Source organism: Heterodontus francisci, chromosome 30, assembly GCF_036365525.1.
Source record: "Heterodontus francisci isolate sHetFra1 chromosome 30, sHetFra1.hap1, whole genome shotgun sequence".
In the NCBI taxonomy this organism is placed as follows: Eukaryota; Metazoa; Chordata; class Chondrichthyes; order Heterodontiformes; family Heterodontidae; genus Heterodontus; species Heterodontus francisci.
Window position 1 is genome coordinate 59,354,789 of NC_090400.1, and position 17,697 is coordinate 59,372,485.

General features: G+C 49.2%; 1 protein-coding gene across 1 annotated transcript; it reads left to right on the plus strand.

Moving 5' to 3' along the window:
• Positions 1-929: 929 nt before the first annotated feature.
• LOC137346857 (large neutral amino acids transporter small subunit 4-like) lies at positions 930-6,387 on the plus strand. Its single transcript, XM_068010800.1, has 3 exons — positions 930-1,078; positions 1,424-1,547; positions 2,276-6,387. Exons 1-3 carry the CDS (start codon positions 945-947, stop codon positions 2,435-2,437), a joined length of 420 nt encoding a protein of 139 aa, XP_067866901.1. The 5' UTR covers positions 930-944; the 3' UTR covers positions 2,438-6,387.
• The last annotated feature ends 11,310 nt before the right edge of the window (positions 6,388-17,697 follow it).

The window sequence follows — 17,697 nt, forward strand, 5'->3', positions numbered from 1 at the left end:
TTATTTTCTCACCAATTCTCCCTCCCCTACCTCCACGCTGAGAGGCATTTCCATGGTGTTCCCCGTGCCCTAAAGTGGTGCTCCTACATTTTGTAGATGAGAATGTGAAGGAGCAGGGAGCACAAGGAGAGAGGGAAGCTCAACTTACACATCCTCAATGTCCAAATGTGCTTCACAGCCAATGAAGTATTTCTGAAGTGTAGTCACTGTTGAAATGTGGGAAACACGACAGCCAATTTATGCACAGCAAGATCCCACAACAACAATGTGATAATGACCAGATGTTGATTGAGGGATAAATATTGACCCCAGGGAGAACTCCCCTGCTCTTCTTAGAAGAATCCATAGCCACTATTTCTATCACTACCTGCAAGGGCAGACAGAGCCTCCATTTAACATCTCATCCAAAAGACAGCATCTCCAACAGTGCAGCACTCCCTCAGTACTGACCCTCCGACAGTGCAGCGCTCCCTCAGTACTGACCCTCTGACAGTGCAGCACTCCCTCAGTACTTACCCGCCAACAGTGTAGCACTCCTTCGATACTGTCCTGGGAGATTCTGCCAGGTGTAGGTGCTTAAAGCTCTGGAGTGGGATTTGAACCTTCTGACTTGGAGGCGAGTGTGGTACCCTGTGATTCCCCCTTCCTTTATTTCATTTCTTTGTTTTATGAGATAATGAGTGTCAGTCACAGTTACTTTTGTTTCCACTATTGCTCCATTGCTTTCTGCTGTAACATTAACATTCTGCTATAGGAGGAGCAGGTTCGTTCTGCACCATTGGAAACCCCCAATGTAAAGTACGCATGACCACCAAAGGACCCATCCCCCACTCACCAACACCCCCCATTTAGCTCCCCTCCCCCTGCCCTCCTTGTCCCTTGTTCCTCCATGCTACCTGCAGTCTCGTCCCAACAACAAGAAGTTTGAGGATCCTCTGCTGTGGATGGGCTGGAAAGGACTGTTCGACATTACAAACCCTCTCCCTGTTTCTCCTTCCTTGCAGATTGTCTCCTTCGTTCTCCATACGATTGTCCGAGGTTTCATTCACTCAGCTGTGGGTGGACTTTACGCTGCTGTGTGAGTAACAAGTCTTCATCTAATGCATCCGTGTAATATTTAACAGCCTAAGGGTCAGGCGGAGTGATTTCATTGTGCAGTGTGAGTGCGTCTGGGGTTTTGTACAGTCTGAGTGTGTCTGGGGTTTTGTACAGTCTGAGTGTGTCTGGAATCTATTCCTGTGCCTCCTGTTTTAATAGGAGTTGCGTACTTGTTCTGTTAAACTCTGGTGGGTTCAGGGTCTATTTACTAATATAGCACAGCAGGACTGAAGCAGTAACTAAGGAGGCCTATGTGTTCACACTTAAAGAAACTCAATTATCTTGATTGCCTGGTTTCTGATGTGTTGTTTTTTCACTGTTGCAGATATCCCTCCACACAGTTCGGCAGTTTGACAGGAATGCAGTCACTTATCAGTGCTTTGTTCGCACTTCTCCAACAACCCCTCTTCCTGGCGATGATGGGACCCCTTGAAGGTGATCCTCTCTGGGTAAGATACAGAGTAAAGCTCCCTCTACACTGTCCCCATCAAACACTCCCAGGATAGGTACAGCACGGGGTTAGATACAGAGTAAAGCTCCCTCTGCACTGGCCTCCCATCAAACACTCCCAGGATAGGTACAGCACGGGGTTAGATACAGAGTAAAGCTCCCTCTGCACTGGCCTCCCATCTTTGTCCCTCCATAAACTTAAGACCACCCAAACTCTGCTGCCCAAATCCTAACTTGCACCAAGTCCCGTTCACCCATCACCCCTGTGCTTACTGACTTAGCGTGGCTCCCAATTTTAGAATTCCCATCCCATTTTCAAATCCCTCCCTGGCCTCGCCTCTTCCTATCTCTCTAATCTCCCCCAGCCCCACAACCCTCTGAGATCTCTGTGCTCCTCCAATTCCAGCCTCTTGTGTCTCCCTGATTCCCATCACCCCCCCACCCCCCCCCGCCCCCCACATTGGCGGCCGTGCTTTCAGCTGCCTGGGCCCCAAGCTCTGGAATTCCCTCCCTAATCCTCTCCATCTCTCTCCTTTAAGATGCTCCTTAAAACCTACCTCTTTGACCAAGCTTTTGGATCACTTGTCATAATATCTCCTTATGTAGCTCAGAGGCAAATTTTGTTCGATAATGCTCCTGTGAAACGCCTTCAGACATTTTGCTACGTTAAAAGACACCATATAAATCTAAGTTGTTGTTGATTATCACTTCTGTTGTTCTCCGCCAGGTGAATATTGGCTTGCTGGGAGTCAGCATGCTGGGTTTCTGCCTCCCTGCTTATCTGCTCTACTACAGACACCAGCTCCAGAAGCTGAGGCTCCAGAAAGCTGAAGATGCTAAACTCTTCATGAAAATCAATGGCAGCTCGAAACCCGAAGCTTTTGTGTAGGCCCAGGGCTTGTTCGCCACACCGAGACAGGACTCTTTTGGCCAATGTTCACACTCACTCCATCAACAGACCCTCAGTGAGACACTCAGCAGTTTCCCGTTGGTGCTAGAAGCCCATAATCTGGGAGCTGTCACCTTAGTATCATCGATTAATCAATGTTATTTATGTGGGAAGAGGGAATAATTTATTGAGGTGTCACCTCCGTAAGTTATTGGCCAAGGTCACAGCTCTTGTCATTTTTTAAATGGCATTTTTTTTGATGGAACGTCATCACTCTCTGTCAGCTCAGAGGCTGTGGCCTAGAGTTCAGGGTGAGCACACTCTGCTCCTCCTCACTCTTTCTCTCTCTCTCTGTCTCTCCCTCTTTCCCTCTCTCTTTCTCTCTTGGGAGGTGCTCCCCGAGGAACAAGGAGTCAAATGCCCTGCATGAGAGTGAGGTTTTCCTCACTGTGCACTCAACAAACCCTGTCCCTGGCCTGCTGCTGGCGTGTGGGACTTCCCTTCCCAGGCTGCAGGGGGTGCGAAAGGGGGCAATCCTAGCTCCCACTTGTCGGAAATCCAGCCTCCAGTATTTTGTGGTACCAATTGGGGTAACGGAGAGACTGGCTGCCCCCAGTCATGGTGCTACAGGAGTTGCCCTCAGGGCTCCCACCTTCAGCCCAGAATATATTTCATATTTGGCACAGCAAGACTGACGATGCCTTCAGCTACTACTGAACGTGAAGTTTTGGACTGGGAGGAGCCCAGACAATTCTGGAATTCAGGGCAAAGGCAAGGGTTGGCAGATATTATCCATGCTGAAACATTTTGAGGGCGAGGGGCATGGCCCTTTCATTTCCCCCCCTCCCCAATCCTCCCCAGCAATAGTGGACAGGAAAGTGAATGACCCCATTATCTCACAAGAACCCCATGGGGTGCAGTCAGTGCAGTTCCCAAGCTCTGTGGCCAGAGGGAACAGGAGAGCGCTTGGCTCACTACTGCTCTCTGCTGGTGGATTTTGTAACTGGAGCCAACTGTATGCCTGGATTTGGTGAGTGAATCAGCCTTCGTCTAGTGGGGATGCCTTAGCCCCTGCTCCATTGTCTAGGAGATCACTGGCATTGTAGCTTTAACGGTGTGTTGTTGATTTTTATTAATTACTTCAGTAAATTATCTGAAGTATTTCCAGGATCTCCCCAAGCCGAACATCACATTTGCTTTATTTTATGAGCCGATGTCTTCTTGCCCTCCCCCGCCCTCCTCCCCTGATGGTGCTAACTCTCTCTGGGGATGGGGGGTGGGGTCATAGAGTCAGAGAGTCATAGAGTTTTACAGCACAGAAACAGGCTCTTCGGCCCATCGTATAGTTCTTGGGTCGCAACTGCCTTCCAAGGGCCGAGCCAGCCCTGGACGCTTGAGTGTTGGCAGGCTGTTTGACTGTGGAGGCATCGCAGCCACAAAGATCCTATCCTGGCCTGACACCCCACAGTGACCGATAACATCGATCATCCCCCTGATTGTGGGGGCTCTGGGCTAGGCCAGGGCCTGGGTAAAAACATTTCAAAACATGTTCTTTAAAAACTGCATGAAGACATTTTGAGAACAGAACAGAAATCAGACGATACCTGCTCCCATCTACTCAAGTATTGGGACAAGGGCCCCTGTGTTAAAGGGACAGTACACTCTAGTAAAGGGGCAGTGTTGTTGTATTAAAAGGAAGGTGTTTGTGTATTAAATGGTAGCTTTACCTCAATAACAGGGACAGGATTGCCGTATTGTAAGAAGATTTTGATCTGGTTCATTTCAGGGAAGACTCAATCTAAGCTCTGTGTTGTATCTTGCACAGGGTATTTTAACAATTGCTTTCTGTCACACCCGGTACACACAAAAAACACAATCAGATCGTGGCTGACCCATATCCCTGTACAAATTCTGACCAGGCCAGAGTCTGAGCGGACCAGACTCTCACCGAGCCAGACTGGACTGGACTGGACTGAATGTGTCAAAAAAACCACTTCTTTCATGTCAACACTGCAGCAAGAACACCATGCCCTGGGCTGTACGAACCCACCTGGTTGAGGTACATTGATCACCGCAGGCTGTATATAAATATCCTTCCTGAGGAGCGGTGCCCAGAACTGAACACAGTTACTCCAGATTGGGTCTAACCAATGCTCTGTACAACTGAAGCAGTTTAGAATTCTAGTCTTCGGGATAAAGGCCAACATTTCATTCCGATCGCTGGTTGTAACAGTACGCTGGCTTTTCATGGATGACCAAATCCCTTTACTCTCTCACAGCTCTGAGTCTCTCCGCATTGAGAAAATATTCCGATTTCTCCTTCTTGTACTCCATCGCTCGCAGTTTTCCCACTTACTCAGTCCTAACTCCCAACCAATTGCCAACACATATCCCATAATAACTGACAATTCATTGCACTCTCATTTTTGATAACCTCTTGTGTGAAATCTTATCAAATACTTTCTGGAAGTCCACATAGACAACATCCATCACTAATTCCCTGTCCACCACACCAGGACCACCTCAAGAAGTTCAACTCGATTACATAGACATGACCCACGACTTGCAAATCCACACATCCGGCTCCTACTTGTCCAAGTGCTCAGTCACTCTGTCCCTGATGGATTCCAGTAACTTTCCCATAACTGACAGTCGTTAAACAGAGAGTAGCTTCCTGGGTTTCTCATTCCCACCCTTCCTAAATGATTGATTTGCATTTGTAATATTCCAATCCAAATGCACAATTCCTGAATGTTGGAAAATTATGATTTAATGCCATTCCCACCAGTTTCCCCATCTGATTCTCTTAATATTCTGGGGTGAAAACCATCAGCTTTGAGAGATTTGTCTTGTCTTAAGTCCCGTTACTTTCTCCATGACTATTTTCTCACTTAAATTAAACCTTGAATTTTTTTCAGGTTCCCTATATTGCTGGTATTTTGTTCACTTCCTTCATTTTGGAAATGGAGAGAGTATTCATTTAAGGAGTTTGCCATTGCATTGTTAACCGTGTAGGGTCTCATCCATTAAAGGGCAGTGAGCTGTGTTAAAGGCGAGGTCTCTCTCTCTATTAACAGGGCAATCGGGAGGGCCACAGCATTAAACTGCTCGCAGTTATAGATTTAAAAGACATTGAAAAAGGGACTGAGGCTAACATTGCAGGCAGTGGGTTGGGGGAGGGGAGGGATGTGTATGAGAGGTTTGTGATGAATCCAATATTGTGCACACACGGGTGCTAGACGGTAACTGACTGTTCAAACTAGGTCCTGTTGGTGTGACCGCTGACCCTGACAATCTGAACGGGGAGGCTGAAGGAGTGCGGAGGAGGGGGCAGCATGCTGTGTTAAAGGGGAGGGTCCCCTCCAATAAAGGGGCAGTTTTTTTTTCAGGTGACTTTTGCCTGGGATCACTGCTCGGGTCTGGCATGTCAAAGGGGGTTGATTGGCAGGACTTGGGAAAGGTGAGGTCCCACAGCACTCGGCTCACCAGCACCCACCACGTGTCACGGTCAACTGCAGTAACAGCTTTCATTTCCCATTGAGCTTAGAGCATGTTATTTCACAAGACACCAGACCATTAGCAACAAGCATGCTGATAGCACCGATCACTTGCAGGAATGGCAGTGAGTGTTACCAGCACCTGATCGGCTGGTGTCACAAAACCACGAGAAAATATTAAAACCCCTCCTACTTTTTATAAAGTTTCTCCTTATTGTGTCACCTGGAACTCTGTCAAAAGTAACACATTAATATCGCAACCATCTTGAGAATTGATTTCTCTGGTATCTAGTTCCTTGGTCTGTTTTATACTTGTATATAATATAAATATATATATTATATATAGATGGAATATCCTCCATACGCTATATTTCACATAATTCTTATCAGATTTATGTATCTCCTCAGATGATCTGTTCTGTATTAATAAATACACAAGCTGTTTCTCTGCGATCATGTCTTACTTCAATCAAACGCTCACCCAGGTGACAGGTCACATAACAACAACTTACATTTATACAGTGCCTTTAGCAGAGTAAAACGGCCCATGGTGCTTCACAGGAACATCACCAAACAAAATCTGATGCAGCAATTGAGGGGCCAGTAATGTCACACCTGAAAATACGAGTGGATGAGACTCTACCTGTACCTGGACTGTCCTCTACCTGGACTGTCCTCTACTTGTACGATCCACTACCTGGACTGTCCTCTACCTGGACTGTCCTCTACCTGGACTCTCCTCTACCTGGACTGTCCTCTACTTGTACGATCCACTACCTGGACTGTCCTCTACTTGTACGATCCACTACCTGGACTGTCCTCTACTTGTACGATCCACTACCTGGACTGTCCTCTACCTGGACTGTCCTCTACCTGGACTGTCCTCTACCTGGACTGTCCTCTACTTGTACGATCCACTACCTGGACTGTCCTCTACCTGGACTGTCCTCTACCTGGACTGTCCTCTACCTGGACTGTCCTCTACTTGTACTGTCCTCTACCTGGACTGTCCTCTACCTGGACTGTCCTCTACTGTTACGATCCACTACCTGGACTGTCCTCTACTGTTACGATCCACTACCTGGACTGTCCTCTACTGTTACAATCCACTACCTGGACTGTCCTCTACCTGGACTGTCCTCTACTGTTACGATCCACTACCTGGACTGTCCTCTACTGTTACGATCCACTACCTGGACTGTCCTCTACTGTTACGATCCACTACCTGGACTGTCCTCTACTGTTACAATCCACTACCTGGACTGTCCTCTACCTGGACTGTCCTCTACTGTTACGATCCACTACCTGGACTGTCCTCTACTGTTACGATCCACTACCTGGACTGTCCTCTACTGTTACGATCCACTACCTGGACTGTCCTCTACTTGTACGATCCACTACCTGGAATGTCCTCTACCTGGACTGTCCTCTACTGTTACGATCCACTATCTGGACTGTCCTCTACTGTTACGATCCACTACCTGGACTGTCCTCTACCTGGACTGTCCTCTACTTGTACGATCCACTACCTGGACTGTCCTCTACTTGTACGATCCACTACCTGGACTGTCCTCTACTTGCACGGTCCACTACCTGGACTGTCCAATACCTGGACTGTCCTCTACTTGTACGATCCACTACCTGGACTGTCCTCTACTTGTACTATCCACTACCTGGACTGTCCTCTACTTGTACGATCCACTACCTGGACTGTCCTCTACTTGTACGATCCACTACCTGGACTGTCCTCTACTTGTACGATCCACTACCTGGACTGTCCTCTACTTGTACGATCCACTACCTGGACTGTCCTCTACTTGTACGATCCACTACCTGGACTGTCCTCTACTTGTACTATCCACTACCTGGACTGTCCTCTACTTGTACGATCCACTACCTGGACTGTCGTCTACTTGTACGGTCCACTACCTGGACTGTCCTCTACTTGTACGATCCACCACCTGGACTGTCCTCTACTTGTACGATCCACTACCTGGACTGTCGTCTACTTGTACGGTCCACTACCTGGACTGTCCTCTACTTGTACGATCCACCACCTGGACTGTCCTCTACTTGTACGGTCCACTACCTGGACTGTCCACTACCTGGACTGTCCTCTACTTGTACGATCCACTACCTGGACTGTCCTCTACTTGTACTATCCACTACCTGGACTGTCCTCTACTTGTACGATCCACTACCTGGACTGTCGTCTACTTGTACGGTCCACTACCTGGACTGTCCTCTACTTGTACGATCCACCACCTGGACTGTCCTCTACTTGTACGGTCCACTACCTGGACTGTCCACTACCTGGACTGTCCTCTACTTGTACGATCCACTACCTGGACTGTCCTCTACTTGTACGATCCACTACCTGGACTGTCCTCTACTTGTACGATCCACTACCTGGACTGTCCTCTACTTGTACGATCCACTACCTGGACTGTCCTCTACTTGTACGATCCACTACCTGGACTGTCCTCTACTTGTACGATCCACTACCTGGACTGTCCTCTACTTGTACGATCCACTACCTGGACTGTCCTCTACTTGTACGATCCACTACCTGGACTGTCCTCTACTTGTACGATCCACTACCTGGACTGTCCTCTACTTGTACGATCCACTACCTGGACTGTCCTCTACTTGTACGATCCACTACCTGGACTGTCTACTGTTACGATCCACTACCTGGACTGTCCTCTACTTGTACGATCCACTACCTGGACTGTCTACTGTTACGATCCACTACCTGGACTGTCCTCTACTGTTACGATCCACTACCTGGACTGTCCTCTACTTGTACGATCCACTACCTGGACTGTCCTCTACTTGTACGATCCACTACCTGGACTGTCCTCTACTTGTACGATCCACTACCTGGACTGTCCTCTACTTGTACGATCCACTACCTGGACTGTCCTCTACTTGTACGATCCACTACCTGGACTGTCCTCTACTTGTACGATCCACTACCTGGACTGTCCTCTACTTGTACGATCCACTACCTGGACTGTCCTCTACTTGTACGATCCACTACCTGGACTGTCCTCTACTTGTACGATCCACTACCTGGACTGTCCTCTACTTGTACGATCCACTACCTGGACTGTCCTCTACTTGTACGATCCACTACCTGGACTGTCCTCTACTTGTACGATCCACTACCTGGACTGTCCTCTCCTTGTACGATCCACTACCTGGACTGTCCTCTCCTTGTACGATCCACTACCTGGACTGTCCTCTACTTGTACGATCCACTACCTGGACTGTCCTCTACTTGTACGATCCACTACCTGGACTGTCCTCTCCTTGTACGATCCACTACCTGGACTGTCCTCTACTTGTACGATCCACTACCTGGACTGTCCTCTACTTGTACGATCCACTACCTGGACTGTCCTCTACTTGTACGATCCACTACCTGGACTGTCCTCTACTTGTACGATCCACTACCTGGACTGTCCTCTACTTGTACGATCCACTACCTGGACTGTCCTCTACTTGTACGATCCACTACCTGGACTGTCCTCTCCTTGTACGATCCACTACCTGGACTGTCTTCTACTTGTACGATCCACTACCTGGACTGTCCTCTACTTGTACGGTCCACTACCTGGACTGTCCTCTACCTGGACTGTCCTCTACTTGTACGATCCACTACCTGGACTGTCCTCTACTTGTACGATCCACTACCTGGGCTGTCCTCTACTTGTACGATCCACTACCTGGACTGTCCTCTACTTGTACGATCCACTACCTGGACTGTCCTCTACTTGTACGATCCACTACCTGGACTGTCCTCTACTTGTACGATCCACTACCTGGACTGTCCTCTACTTGTACGATCCACTACCTGGACTGTCCTCTACTTGTACGATCCACTACCTGGACTGTCCTCTACTTGTACGATCCACTACCTGGACTGTCCTCTACTTATACGGTCCACTACCTGGACTATCCAGTACCTGGACTGTCCTCTACTTGTACGGTCCACTACCTGGACTGTCCTCTACTTGTACGGTCCACTACCTGGACTATCCAGTACCTGGACTGTCCTCTACTTGTACGATCCACTACCTGGACTGTCCTCTACTTGTACGATCCACTACCTGGGCTGTCCTCTACTTGTACGATCCACTACCTGGACTGTCCTCTACTTGTACGATCCACTACCTGGGCTGTCCTCTACTTGTACGATCCACTACCTGGACTGTCCTCTACTTGTACGATCCACTACCTGGACTGTCCTCTACTTGTACGATCCACTACCTGGACTGTCCTCTACTTGTACGATCCACTACCTGGACTGTCCTCTACTTGTACGATCCACTACCTGGACTGTCCTCTACTTGTACGATCCACTACCTGGACTGTCCTCTACTTGTACGATCCACTACCTGGACTTTCCTCTACTTGTACGATCCACTACCTGGACTGTCCTCTACTTGTACGATCCACTACCTGGACTGTCCTCTACTTGTACGATCCACTACCTGGACTGTCCTCTACTTGTACGATCCACTACCTGGACTGTCCTCTACTTGTACGATCCACTACCTGGACTGTCCTCTACTTGTACGATCCACTACCTGGACTGTCCTCTACTTGTACGATCCACTACCTGGGCTGTCCTCTACTTGTACGATCCACTACCTGGACTGTCCTCTACTTGTACGATCCACTACCTGGACTGTCCTCTACTTGTACGATCCACTACCTGGACTGTCCTCTACTTGTACGATCCACTACCTGGACTGTCCTCTACTTGTACGATCCACTACCTGGACTGTCCTCTACTTGTACGATCCACTACCTGGACTGTGTTCTACTTGTACGATCCACTACCTGGACTGTGTTCTACTTGTACGATCCACTACCTGGACTGTCCTCTACTTGTACGATCCACTACCTGGACTGTCCTCTACTTGTACGATCCACTACCTGGACTGTCCTCTACTTGTACGATCCACTACCTGGACTGTCCTCTACTTGTACGATCCACTACCTGGACTGTCCTCTACTTGTACGATCCACTACCTGAACTGTCCTCTACTTGTACGATCCACTACCTGGACTGTCCTCTACTTGTACGATCCACTACCTGGACTGTCCTCTACTTGTACGATCCACTACCTGGACTGTCCTCTACTTGTACGATCCACTACCTGGACTGTCCTCTACTTGTACGATCCACTACCTGGACTGTGTTCTACTTGTACGATCCACTATCTGGACTGTCCTCTACTTGTACGATCCACTACCTGGACTGTCCTCTACTTGTACGATCCACTACCTGGACTGTCCTCTACTTGTACGATCCACTACCTGGACTGTCCTCTACTTGTACGATCCACTAACTGGACTGTCCTCTACTTGTACGATCCACTACCTGGACTGTCCTCTACTTGTACGATCCACTACCTGGACTGTGTTCTACTTGTACGATCCACTACCTGGACTGTCCTCTACTTGTACGATCCACTACCTGGACTGTCCTCTACTTGTACGATCCACTACCTGGACTGTCCTCTACTTGTACGATCCACTACCTGGACTGTCCTCTCCTTGTACGATCCACTACCTGGACTGTCCTCTACTTGTACGATCCACTATCTGGACTGTCCTCTACTTGTACGATCCACTACCTGGACTGTCCTCTACTTGTACGATCCACTACCTGGACTGTCCTCTACTTGTACGATCCACTACCTGGACTGTCCTCTACTTGTACGATCCACTACCTGGACTGTCCTCTAAATGTACGATCCACTACCTGGACTGTCCTCTACTTGTACGATCCACTACCTGGACTGTCCTCTAAATGTACGATCCACTACCTGGACTGTCCTCTACTTGTACGATCCACTACCTGGACTGTCCTCTACTTGTACGATCCACTACCTGGACTGTCCTCTAAATGTACGATCCACTACCTGGACTGTCCTCTACTTGTACGATCCACTACCTGGACTTTCCTCTACTTGTACGATCCACTACCTGGACTGTCCTCTACTTGTACGATCCACTACCTGGACTGTCCTCTACTTGTACGATCCACTACCTGGACTGTCCTCTACTTGTACGATCCACTACCTGGACTGTCCTCTACTTGTACGATCCACTACCTGGACTGTCCACTACTTGTACGATCCACTACCTGGACTTTCCTCTACTTGTACGATCCACTACCTGGACTTTCCTCTACTTGTACGATCCACTACCTGGACTTTCCTCTACTTGTACGATCCACTACCTGGACTGTCCTCTACTTGTACGATCCACTACCTGGACTGTCCTCTACTTGTACGATCCACTACCTGGACTTTCCTCTACTTGTACGATCCACTACCTGGACTGTCCTCTACTTGTACGATCCACTACCTGGACTGTCCTCTACTTGTACGATCCACTACCTGGACTTTCCTCTACTTGTACGATCCACTACCTGGACTTTCCTCTACTTGTACGATCCACTACCTGGACTGTCCTCTACTTGTACGATCCACTACCTGGACTGTCCTCTACTTGTACGATCCACTACCTGGACTTTCCTCTACTTGTACGATCCACTACCTGGACTTTCCTCTACTTGTACGATCCACTACCTGGACTGTCCTCTACTTGTACGATCCACTACCTGGACTGTCCTCTACTTGTACGATCCACTACCTGGACTGTCCTCTACTTGTACGATCCACTACCTGGACTTTCCTCTACTTGTACGATCCACTACCTGGACTGTCTTCTACTTGTACGATCCACTACCTGGACTGTCCTCTACTTGTACGATCCACTACCTGGACTGTCCTCTACTTGTACGTTCCACTACCTAAACTGTCCTCTACTTGTACGATCCACTACCTGGACTGTCCTCTACTTGTACGTTCCACTACCTGGACTGTCCTCTACTTGTACGTTCCACTACCTGGACTGTCCTCTACTTGTACGTTCCACTACCTGGACTGTCCTCTACTTGTACGTTCCACTACCTGGACTGTCCACTACCTGGACTGTCCACTAATTGTACGTTCCACTACCTGGACTGTCCACTACCTGGACTGTCCACTACTTGTACGATCCACTACCTGGACTGTCCTCTACTTGTACGTTCCACTACCTGGACTGTCCTCTACTGTTACGATCCACTACCTGGACTGTCCTCTACTTGTACGATCCACTACCTGGACTGTCCTCTACTTGTACGATCCACTACCTGGACTGTCCTCTACTTGTACGATCCACTACCTGGACTGTCCACTACTTGTACGATCCACTACCTGGACTGTCCTCTACTTGTACGATCCACTACCTGGACTGTCCTCTACTGTTACGATCCACTACCTGGACTGTCCTCTACTTGTACGATCCACTACCTGGACTGTCCTCTACTTGTACGTTCCACTACCTGGACTGTCCACTACCTGGACTGTCCACTACTTGTACGATCCACTACCTGGACTGTCCTCTACTTGTACGTTCCACTACCTGGACTGTCCACTACCTGGACTGTCCACTACTTGTACGATCCACTACCTGGACTGTCCTCTACCTGGACTGTCCACTACTTGTACGTTCCACTACCTGGACTGTCCACTACCTGGACTGTCCACTACTTGTACGATCCACTACCTGGACTGTCCACTACCTGGACTGTCCACTACTTGTACGTTCCACTACCTGGACTGTCCACTACCTGGACTGTCCACTACTTGTACGTTCCACTACCTGGACTGTCCACTACCTGGACTGTCCACTACTTGTACGATCCACTACCTGGACTGTCCACTACCTGGACTGTCCACTACTTGTACGATCCACTACCTGGACTGTCCTCTACTTGTACGATCCACTACCTGGACTGTCCACTACTTGTACGATCCACTACCTGGACTGTCCACTACTTGTACGATCCACTACCTGGACTGTCCTCTACTTGTACGATCCACTACCTGGACTGTCCACTACTTGTACGTTCCACTACCTGGACTGTCCTCTACTTGTACGATCCACTACCTGGACTGTCCTCTACTTGTACGATCCACTACCTGGACTGTCCTCTACTTGTACGATCCACTACCTGGACTTTCCTCTACTTGTACGATCCACTACCTGGACTGTCTTCTACTTGTACGATCCACTACCTGGACTGTCCTCTACTTGTACGATCCACTACCTGGACTGTCCTCTACTTGTACGATCCACTACCTGGACTTTCCTCTACTTGTACGATCCACTACCTGGACTGTCCTCTACTTGTACGATCCACTACCTGGACTTTCCTCTACTTGTACGATCCACTACCTGGACTGTCCTCTACTTGTACGTTCCACTACCTGGACTGTCCTCTACTTGTACGATCCACTACCTGGACTGTCCACTACTTGTACGTTCCACTACCTGGACTGTCCACTACCTGGACTGTCCACTACTTGTACGATCCACTACCTGGACTGTCCACTACCTGGACTGTCCACTACTTGTACGGTCCACTACCTGGACTGTCCTCTACTTGTACGATCCACTACCTGGACTGTCCACTACTTGTACGATCCACTACCTGGACTGTCCACTACTTGTACGTTCCACTACCTGGACTGTCCACTACCTGTACGATCCACTACCTGGACTGTCCACTACCTGGACTGTCCACTACTTGTACGGTCCACTACCTGGACTGTCCTCTACTTGTACGATCCACTACCTGGACTGTCCACTACTTGTACGTTCCACTACCTGGACTGTCCTCTACTTGTACGATCCACTACCTGGACTGTCCTCTACTTGTACGATCCACTACCTGGACTGTCCTCTACTTGTACGATCCACTACCTGGACTGTCCACTACTTGTACGTTCCACTACCTGGACTGTCCTCTACTTGTACGATCCACTACCTGGACTGTCCACTACTTGTACGTTCCACTACCTGGACTGTCCTCTACTTGTACGATCCACTACCTGGACTGTCCACTACTTGTACGTTCCACTACCTGGACTGTCCACTACTTGTACGATCCACTACCTGGACTGTCCACTACCTGGACTGTCCACTACTTGTACGATCCACTACCTGGACTGTCCTCTACTTGTACGATCCACTACCTGGACTGTCCACTACTTGTACGTTCCACTACCTGGACTGTCCACTACCTGGACTGTCCACTACTTGTACGATCCACTACCTGGACTGTCCTCTACTTGTACGATCCACTACCTGGACTGTCCACTACTTGTACGTTCCACTACCTGGACTGTCCTCTACTTGTACGATCCACTACCTGGACTGTCCTCTACTTGTACGATCCACTACCTGGACTGTCCTCTACTTGTACGATCCACTACCTGGACTTTCCTCTACTTGTACGATCCACTACCTGGACTGTCTTCTACTTGTACGATCCACTACCTGGACTGTCCTCTACTTGTACGATCCACTACCTGGACTGTCCTCTACTTGTACGATCCACTACCTGGACTTTCCTCTACTTGTACGATCCACTACCTGGACTGTCCTCTACTTGTACGATCCACTACCTGGACTGTCCTCTACTTGTACGATCCACTACCTGGACTGTCCTCTACTTGTACGATCCACTACCTGGACTGTCCTCTACTTGTACGATCCACTACCTGGACTGTCCTCTACTTGTACGTTCCACTACCTGGACTGTCCTCTACTTGTACGATCCACTACCTGGACTGTCCTCTACTTGTACGTTCCACTACCTGGACTGTCCACTACTTGTACGTTCCACTACCTGGATTGTCCACTACCTGGACTGTCCACTACTTGTACGATCCACTACCTGGACTGTCCTCTACTTGTACGTTCCACTACCTGGACTGTCCACTACCTGGACTGTCCTCTACTTGTACGTTCCACTACCTGGACTGTCCACTACCTGGACTGTCCTCTACTTGTACGTTCCACTACCTGGACTGTCCACTACCTGGACTGTCCTCTACTTGTACGATCCACTACCTGGACTGTCCACTACTTGTACGTTCCACTACCTGGACTGTCCACTACCTGGACTGTCCACTACTTGTACGATCCACTACCTGGACTGTCCTCTACTTGTACGATCCACTACCTGGACTGTCCACTACCTGGACTGTCCACTACTTGTACGATCCACTACCTGGACTGTCCTCTACTTGTACGATCCACTACCTGGACTGTCCTCTACTTGTACGATCCACTACCTGGACTGTCCACTACCTGGACTGTCCACTACTTGTACGATCCACTACCTGGACTGTCCACTACCTGGACTGTCCACTACCTGGACTGTCCTCTACTTGTACGATCCACTACCTGGACTGTCCACTACCTGGACTGTCCTCTACTTGTACGATCCACTACCTGGACTGTCCACTACCTGGACTGTCCTCTACTTGTACGTTCCACTACCTGGACTGTCCACTACCTGGACTGTCCACTACTTGTACGATCCACTACCTGGACTGTCCACTACCTGGACTGTCCTCTACTTGTACGTTCCACTACCTGGACTGTCCACTACCTGGACTGTCCTCTACTTGTACGATCCACTACCTGGACTGTCCACTACTTGTACGATCCACTACCTGGACTGTCCACTACCTGGACTGTCCTCTACTTGTACGATCCACTACCTGGACTGTCCACTACCTGGACTGTCCTCTACTTGTACGATCCACTACCTGGACTGTCCACTACCTGGACTGTCCTCTACTTGTACGATCCACTACCTGGACTGTCCACTACCTGGACTGTCCTCTACTTGTACGTTCCACTACCTGGACTGTCCACTACCTGGACTGTCCTCTACTTGTACGTTCCACTACCTGGACTGTCCACTACCTGGACTGTCCTCTACTTGTACGTTCCACTACCTGGACTGTCCACTACCTGGACTGTCCACTACTTGTACGATCCACTACCTGGACTGTCCTCTACTTGTACGTTCCACTACCTGGACTGTCCACTACCTGGACTGTCCACTACTTGTACGATCCACTACCTGGACTGTCCACTACTTGTACGTTCCACTACCTGGACTGTCCACTACCTGGACTGTCCACTACTTGTACGTTCCACTACCTGGACTGTCCACTACCTGGACTGTCCACTACTTGTACGATCCACTACCTGGACTGTCCACTACCTGGACTGTCCACTACTTGTACGATCCACTACCTGGACTGTCCTCTACTTGTACGATCCACTACCTGGACTGTCCTCTACTTGTACGATCCACTACCTGGACTGTCCACTACCTGGACTGTCCACTACTTGTACGATCCACTACCTGGACTGTCCACTACTTGTACGTTCCACTACCTGGACTGTCCTCTACTTGTACGATCCACTACCTGGACTGTCCTCTACTTGTACGATCCACTACCTGGACTGTCCACTACTTGTACGTTCCACTACCTGGACTGTCCTCTACTTGTACGATCCACTACCTGGACTGTCCACTACCTGGACTGTCCACTACTTGTACGATCCACTACCTGGACTGTCCACTACTTGTACGTTCCACTACCTGGACTGTCCTCTACTTGTACGATCCACTACCTGGACTGTCCACTACCTGGACTGTCCACTACTTGTACGATCCACTACCTGGACTGTCCACTACTTGTACGATCCACTACCTGGACTGTCCTCTACTTGTACGATCCACTACCTGGACTGTCCACTACTTGTACGATCCACTACCTGGACTGTCCTCTACTTGTACGATCCACTACCTGGACTGTCCACTAC

Excerpts from the sequence above, each read along its gene's own strand:
- LOC137346857 (XM_068010800.1), top strand. The coding sequence starts at position 945 with ATGGGCTGGAAAGGACTGTTCGACATTACAAACCCTCTCCCTGTTTCT. Across the intron at positions 1,079-1,423 it reads GGTGGACTTTACGCTGCTGT|ATATCCCTCCACACAGTTCG; the intron begins GTGAGTAACAAG and ends TCACTGTTGCAG. Across the intron at positions 1,548-2,275 it reads TTGAAGGTGATCCTCTCTGG|GTGAATATTGGCTTGCTGGG; the intron begins GTAAGATACAGA and ends GTTCTCCGCCAG.